Source organism: Penaeus vannamei, chromosome 7, assembly GCF_042767895.1.
Source record: "Penaeus vannamei isolate JL-2024 chromosome 7, ASM4276789v1, whole genome shotgun sequence".
NCBI classification, from domain to species: Eukaryota; Metazoa; Arthropoda; class Malacostraca; order Decapoda; family Penaeidae; genus Penaeus; species Penaeus vannamei.
In genome coordinates, this window is record NC_091555.1 from 43,038,787 (window position 1) to 43,047,212 (window position 8,426).

Consider the following 8,426-nt stretch of genomic DNA (forward strand, 5'->3'; position numbering starts at 1 on the left):
AGTCAGGCGTTCGTTCATTAGAGGCCGAACGTCACGCCCCCAAAAAAACGTTTGTTCACTGACGTCATACGGTAAATGTTATGGCTCTTCGATTACGGGAATGTCTTTAATTTTATTTCCTCTTAAAGTTTTTTTTTTCTTTCTTTTTTTTCTTTCCATTTTTTTTTTTTTGAGGGGGGGGGGTAGGAGGCCTAGATGACGCATTGTTTTGTAGGAAGATGTGTCGAGGAAGAGGTTATGAGGTTTCGGAGGAGGAGGAAGAGGAAGAGAAGGAGGAGGGAGGGAGGGAGGGAGAGAGGAGGAGGAGGAATTTTAGGAGGAGGAGGAAGAGGAAGAGACGAAGGAGTAGGAGGAGGACGAGGAGGAGGAGGAAAAGAAGAAGAAGAAGAAGGAGGAGGAGGAGGAGGAGGAGGAGATAGAGAAGGAGATAGAGGAGGAGGAGGAGGAGATGGAGGAGGAGGAGGAGGAGATAGAGAAGGAGATGGAGAAGGAGGAGGAAATGGAGAAGGAGGAGGAGGAGGGAGGTAGGAGAAGGAGGGAGGGAGAAGGAGGAAGTAGAAGAAGAGAAAGAGGAGGAGGAGGAGGAGAAGAAAGAAGGAGGAGGGAATAGGGAATATAGACAGACGAAAAGAGAAAAGGGTGAAGAAGAGAAGGCGAGAATTGGATGAAGTGAAAAGATAAAAGGAGAAGAGACAAGAGGAGGCGAGAACAGGAAAGAATGAAAAGAAAAGAAAAGGAGACGAAAAAATGAACAGAGGGATAGAAGGGAATGGACTAAAGATAAAGGAAGAAGGAAGAGAAAAAAAATCAACAAAAGGAGATAAAGCATAAGAGCAAGGGAAAAAAAGATTATAATAGCAGAGAGAATACGAAAGGTAGACGTAAGAATTAAAAAAAAAAAAAACGAAAAAAGGAAGAAAATAAAGAGAAGACGGAAAGAGGGAGATAAAAAAGATAAAAGAATAAAAAAGGGGGAAGTAAATGAGTCAGCAAAAAGGTGGTTCCTCGGCCAGCTGTTTGCACAGATGGCGGAGCGAGGAACGAGGTAATGGAATGACTCACTTTGGGGTCGTTCAACATCGATAAAAAAGGAAAAAAAGAAGGAAAAAAAAACATAGAAAATAGGAAAAAAAATCCGATGGAAAATAGACACATACACACGCACACACACACACACACACACACACACACACACACACACACACACACACACACACACACACACACACACGCACGCACACACACACACAAACACACACACAAACACACACACACATACAGAGCGCCTACTCGCTAACTTCCACTGCACACACAACTCTACCCACTCTCCACCCTGAGTCCTATCCTACCCCCCCCCTCCCTACACCTCCCCTCCGACCCACCTTGCTTTTCCCATTCCATCCACCACTCTCCCCATCCTTTGAAACTAATTTTACCTCTCCTATTTTACCTATTTTACCTATTCTACCTTTCCTACTTTACCTATTTTACCTTTCCTATTTTATCTATTTTACCTTTCCTATTTTACCTAGTTTTATTTTTCCTATTTTACCTATTTTACCTATCTTTTTTCAACCCTTTGACACCCATTTGACCCCATTTGACCCACCTCTCAGGCAACCCACTTTTTCAGCCCCGTTACTCTCTTTCTTATTCTTTCCTCATTCCCCAACCCACCTACTCATCTCCACCCTCTCCCTCTCCTCTCCCTACCTCACTCCAAACCCACCCTCTCCCATTCCCTTCTGTAACCTCACTCCAACCCATCTATTTCGAACCCAATATTCTCCTGACCCACTACCTAACCCACCTCTTTATTCCTATGCCTCAATATCGTCTCCCTGGCCCACCCTAACACCTCTCCCATCCAACGTTTCACTCTCTCCCTAACCCACTCCCTAAGCCACCTGTCCTATCCTACACCTCTCTGTCTTCTCCCTAACCCACCCTAATCCCACCTTTCTAACCCCACTAAAATCTTTTCTCTGCCCCACCCACCATTTTCGACCCTATCCTGAAAACCTCTCTCTAACCTTACTCCTCTCTCACCTCTCCCTCACTAACCTTTCCCTAACCTCTCTCCAACCCTAACCCCCTCCCCTAACCTCCCGTTACCTCCTACCCTCTTCCCCCCACCATCCCTACCCCCGTCCCCTAAACCTCCCTCACTCCCCCCCCCCCTTCCCCCGCTTCCCTAAACCTCCCCTTTTCCCCCTACTCCCTTCCCCCACCATCCCTACCCCCACCATCCCTACCCTCGTCCCCTAAACCTACCTCACTACCCCCATACCCCCTCCCCCACCTCCCCTAAACCTCCCCCACCCCCATACCCCCTCCCACCTCCCCTAAACCTCCCCCTCCCCTAAACCTCCCCCACCCACCCCAATTCTTACCTAAGTATAACGGGCGCCGCAGGAACAGCGAAGACGGCCCCGAGTGCCATGAGGGCCACGGCGCCGGCACCTGCTATGGCTCCGTAGTTGCCCGCCTCGATGCTGTACTGAGAGAGGTCCGGCAGGTACTCCATCAGCTTGGATCCTGTGCCCAACTCGCCGAACTGGAAGGAGAGGGGGGGGGGGTGAAGGAAGGGTGGAGTAGTGAATGTAATAGGAAGCAGGTTTTGGAATGTGGATATTTTGGTGGTGGTGGTGGTATAATAGGAAGCAGATTTTGGAATGTGTATAGATTGTTTGTTGTTAGTGATGGTGATGGTGTTGTTGGTGTTGGTGGTGATGGTGTTGCTGTTATTGTTGTTGTTACTGTTATTGTTGTTGTTGTTGGTGGTGGTGGTACGGTGGATAGTGTTGTGTATGTTTGCTGTGGTTTGTATGTTGTGTGTATGTGTGTTGTTTCGTGTTGTGAGTTGTATGATCTGTTCACTATATTTTGTAGGTTGTGCGTGGTGTAACAGTGTAATATCACGGACACCATACAGCATAAAGTTTACGTTAGACGGTGTACAGTCTCATATACAGTTTGCGAATTGCAGACTACACGTGACATTGTACATTGTTTACTTTGTGTTGTTTAATCTGCAATACTGTATCTGACATATAACTGATAACGCTGATATGAAGGATTGTGTAATTAATAAGAATTAAAGAAAACAGCTGCTAGACAAATGCAGCAGAAATATTGGTTGTTCTTAAAACCTCGATCCTGCAGGGCGCTTACCTGGCCAGCTGTTGCCGGAACGAATTTCACGCCAGTCGTCTTGTTCTTCTCTTCCTCTCCCTCTCCTTTTCCTTCTCCCTCTCCATCTCCGTTTCCTTCTCCTTCTCCCTCTCCCTTCTTTTCGTTGCCTGCGAGAGCCTTCAGGAGTTCCTGCAGGCTCTTGGTGGCGTCTGTTGTCTCTTCGTCCTTCTCCGTCGCGCCCCTCTCCTCCTCGGCCGAGGGTGGGTCTCCTGCGACGGGCGTGGAGTTCTCGGTCGTCGAGGTGGAGGAGGAGGTCGAGGTGGAGGAGGAGGTCGAGCTGGAGGAGGAGGTTGATGGGGAGGTCGAAGGAGCGTCGGGGACCGAACTAGAGAAGAAGGAGGAGGTCGTTTCGTGGACGACCTCACCAGAGCCCGCGCTGTCCCTGTCGTCGAGGGCCGCTTCCTTGTCCTTGAGGGCGCTGGAGATGAGCTTGGCCAAGTTTGAGACGCCGAACATGGACGCCGAGTCGAGGGTGATCTCAGGAGCGGTCGATTCCGAGGAAGAGGAGGAAGAAGAGGAAGACCCGATCCTCCTCTCGTCCCCCTCGTAGGAGCGGCGAGGAGAGGCCTCCCGGGCCTGGCACAGCGCCGCCACCACCGCCACCAAAACTGCCCCTGTGGGAGAGAAAGGGTTTTATTCGTTTAATTAATTAGTTTTTTTTATTTATTTATTATCTTTTCTTTTTTATACTTTTCTCATACGATAAACTAGAAAACAGGAAAACAGGAAAACATGTATGGCGAAATATGTACGAGTATAAGCGGCTTTATATGTGCGTGTATGTATTCACGTGTGTCCAAGTATACGTGTAAACATAGATATGTACATTTGTATGTGTACATGTCGGCGCACGCGTGTATACATGCTTAAACTTCTACGTTTGTTTGTTTGTGCAGAAGTACATTAGAATAAACACCCACCAAGTATTATCATAAACACCGCAAATATATAAACCTTCTCTGTTTTTTTAATATATATTCACCAAAACCATAAAGTTCAACCACCTCTGTGAGAAACATTTTTTTCTCTTCCTCTGGGCCATTAAGATATTAAGAGGCTAGTTTTCTTTTTCTTTTTCTTCTTCCTGTAAATGATAGGGAATAAAAATCAGTGAAGTGTTTCTTTTTGTGTTTGTTGTTACTACGCACATACACACATACAGTTACACTCACACTAACACACACATACACACACACACACATACAAACAAACTAAAACACAAACACACACACACACAAACAAAGACACAAACACAACACACACACAAGCAATCAGTAAATACAAACAAACACAAACACACAAACAAGCAATCGACAAACAAAACAAAACAAGCAATCAACACACAAAAACACTACACACACACAAACAAGCAATCAACAAAAACACACACACAAACAAGCAATCAACAAACACACACAAACAAGAAATCAACAAACACAAACAAAACAAGCATACCCCCAAAGACCGCAAATTGATGACGAACCATATGTTGTTTTTGCCTGAACGAAGTATTGCTTGGGCCGCGCTTTTGCCCTTCCTGCTCTCTCCTTTATTACCTTCTCCCAGTTTCTCTTCCTTTTCTTGTTATTCCTTGTTCTTTTTCTTTCTTCTCTTCCCAGTTTCTCCCCCCCCCTTTTATTTCTCGTTCTTTTTCTTTCTTCTCTTCCCAGTTTCTCTTCCGTCTCTTGTTATTCTTTGTTCTTTTTCCTTTATTACCTCCTCCCAGTTTGTCTTCCGTTTCTTGCTATTCCTTGTTCTTTTTCCTTTCTTCTCTTCCCAGTTTCTCTTCTGTTTCTTGTTATTCCTTGTTCTTTTTCCTTTCTTCTCTTCCCAGTTTCTCTTCTGTTTGTTATCCCTTGTTCTTTTTCTTTCTTCTCTTCCGTCTCATGTTATTCCCTTTTCATTTTTTTCTTCTCTTCCGTCTCATGTTATTCCTTGTTCTTTTTCTTTCTTCTCTTCCCAGTTTCTCTTCCGTCTCTTGTTATTCCTTGTTCTTTTTCTTTCTTCTCTTCCCAGTTTTTCTTCCGTCTCTTGTTATTCCTTGTTCTTTTTCTTTCTTCTCTTCCTAGTTTCTCTTCTGTTTGTTATTCCTTGTTCTTTTTCTTTCTTCTCTTCCCAGTTTCTCTTCCGTCTCATGTTATTCCTGGTTCTTTTTTCTTTCTTCTCTTCCCAGTTTCTCTTCTGTCTCTTGTTATTCCTTGTTATTTTTCTTTCTTCTCTTCCTAGTTTCTCTTCTGTTTGTTATTCCTTGTTCTTTTTCTTTCTTCTCTTCCTAGTTTCTCTTCCGTCTCATGTTATTCCTGGTTCTTTTTCTTTCTTCTCTTCCCAGTTTCTCTTCTGTCTCTTGTTATTTCTTGTTCTTTTTCTTTCTTCTCTTCCGTCTCATGTTATTCCTTGTTATTTTTCTTTCTTCTCTTCCGTCTCTTGTTATTCCTTGTTCTTTTTCTTTCTTCTCTTCCGTCTCATGTTATTCCTTGTTCTTTTTCTTTCTTCTCTTCCCAGTTTCTCTTCCGTCTCATGTTATTCCTTGTTCTTTTTCCTTTCTTTTTTTTTTCTCACGTAATTCTTTATTCTTTTTTTATTCATTCTTCTTCTACTTCATATTCCTTGTTCTTTTTCTTTCTTCTCTTAACAGTTTCTCTTCCGTCTCACGTTATTCCTTGTTCTTTTTCTTTCTTCTCTTCTGTCTCTTGTTATTCCTTGTTCTTTTTCTTTCTTCTCTTCCGTCTCTTGTTATTCCTTGTTCTTTTTCTTTCTTCTCTTAAGTCTCATGTTATTCCTTGTTCTTTTCCCTTCTTCTCTTCCGTCTCTTGTTATTCCTTGGTCTTTTTCTTTCTTCCTTCCCAGTTTCTCTTCCGTCTCATGTTATTCCTTGTTCTTTTTCCTTTCTTTCTTTTTCTCACGTAATTCTTTATTCGCTTTTTATTTGTTCTTCTTCTACTTCGTATTGTAATTCTTCTTATTATTATTATTGTTTTTTTCTTCCTCGTCCGTCGCATTGATCGCTGATAGAAGGGAAAGAATTAAAGATAAAGGAAGGAGGTAGAGAGGAAAGAGAGAGAAAAAAGGAGGAAGAGAGGAAAAAATAGAGAAAAAAAACATGGAAGAGAGGAAAAAGAGAGAAAAACATGAGGAAGAGGAAAAAGAGAGAAAAAAACGAGGAAGAGAGGCAAAAGAGAGAAAAAAGAAGAGACGAAAAAAGAAAAAATTTGGAAAAGAGGAAGAAAAGAGAAAAAATGAGGAAGAGAGGAAAAAGAGAAAAAAGTAGGAAGAGAGAAAAAAAAACGAGAAGAGAGAAAATAGAGAGAAAAAAGAGGCAGAAGAGAGACATAAAAAATAAGAGTGCATAGTTGATAAAGGACAATAACAAAGAGAATGCGAGAAGCAGACGTGAGAGAATAAAGCTGTATTTTCCTCCTTAAGGTTACGATGATGAATTTAAGAAAAATACAGAAATACAGCCTTTGTGGTGTGGTATTCTGGTATCACAGAATACAACAAATGTATTTTATTTTTATTTTCTTAATGTTTTGTTTTTTCTAATCATTATTGTGGTCGTTTCTTTCTTCTCTATCTCTTGTTATTTGTAGTTATTGTTTTTTTATACTTTTTTCTTTCTTTCTTTCTTCTCCACCTCTTGTTATTTGTAGTTATTATGTTTGTTATTTTTATTTTTGTTTTACTTTAACAGTCTTTTCTTCCCCCTTTTCCCTTTTCCCTTTCTTTCTCCTTCCGATTCTTCCTATTCTTATCTTTGTTTCTGTTCTTGCTCTTCTTATCAACATCATTAGTATTATCAATCATCATTACCATTTGATTCTATTATTATCAGTTATTATCATCGTTAGTGCTATTGTTATTGTTGTCATTATCATTTTTTTTTCAAATTATCAACATCATTGTCATTATTATCATCGTCATTATTATTATCGATTATCATCATCATCCTCATTAGTAGTAGTAGTATCACTATCATTATCATTACTATCATTATTATTATCATTATTATTATAATTCTTACTATTACTATCGTTATTTTCATTATCATCACTATTACTATCACCATTACTATCATCATTATCATTATCATAATCATTATCATCATCTTATCGCTGCCATTATAATCGTTATCATCCTCATCATCATCATCAATATCATTATTCCCCTTCTTATCGTCTTCTTCCCACCATCCATTTTCTTCTTCTTCTTCTTCTTCTTCTTCTTCTTCTTCTTCTTCTTCTTCTTCTTCTTCGTCGAACCTCTCGTCACCCTTACCGGCTGAATAGGCCTATAAACTCACACAAAAATAGAGACCAGACGGTGTGACTTGACTGTCTAACTGATGACTGTTGTGTGACTGTCATGTCCTTATGTGCACTGTCATTTTCAGAGTGACTGACGGTGACTCAGCACTTTATCCGTTTTGGTATGTCGATTGAAAAAAAAAATAGTCGACGGTTATGAAAATTAGGATTAGTGTTGTTGATGGTAGTAATGGTGATGGTAATACTTCTTGCAATGATAATGGTAATAAAAAAATATAATAATACAAAGTCATAAAAGAACGAATAGACGTAAGTACTGTATATTTGTTCATACGCTAATGTCTGCACTTATACATATATATCCAGTTATATACACACATACACATATATATATATATATATATATATATATATATATATATATATATATATGTGTGTGTGTGTGTGTGTGTGTGTGTGTGTGTGTGTGTGTGTGTGTGTGTGTGTGTGTGTGTGTGTGTGTGTGTGTGTGTGTGTATGTGCGTGTATATCAAATATATATATATATGTATATATATATGTATATATATATATATATATATATATATATATATATATATATATATATATATATATATATATATATATATATATATATATATATGTGTGTGTGTGTGTGTGTGTGTGTGTGTGTGTGTGTGTGTGTGTGTGTGTGTGTCTGTGTGTGTGTATATATATATTCATTTATACATATATAAATGTATATATGCATGTATTTATATACGCAGATACATGTATATACTGACATACACATACAGAGTAACCCACTTGCCCTGGAGAGGCGTGCCGTCCCTGGCGCCATGCAGATTATCAGTGCATGATTATTCACGGTTTACGAGGAGGAATGTTGTGGCCATGACCTCATTCCCACACCTGCCTCATGCGCCACGTGGTGTGAGTGCCTGGAGCCCATAATATACTTGCGTG

At 40.6% G+C, this 8,426-nt stretch overlaps 1 protein-coding gene across 1 annotated transcript in view; it reads right to left on the reverse strand.

Annotated features, from left to right (window-relative positions):
- Positions 1-3,816, reverse strand: part of LOC113814680 (uncharacterized) — a 16,906-nt gene extending 13,090 nt beyond the window's left edge. The window contains exons 1-2 of the mRNA XM_070123253.1: positions 3,175-3,816; positions 2,394-2,557 (exon numbers count right to left, since the gene is read on the reverse strand). Of these exons, the coding sequence (XP_069979354.1) occupies positions 2,394-2,557; positions 3,175-3,651 (641 nt within the window). The 5' untranslated portion in view covers positions 3,652-3,816. The remainder of the gene's footprint in view (positions 1-2,393; positions 2,558-3,174) is intronic.
- Between the last annotated feature and the right edge of the window lie 4,610 nt (positions 3,817-8,426).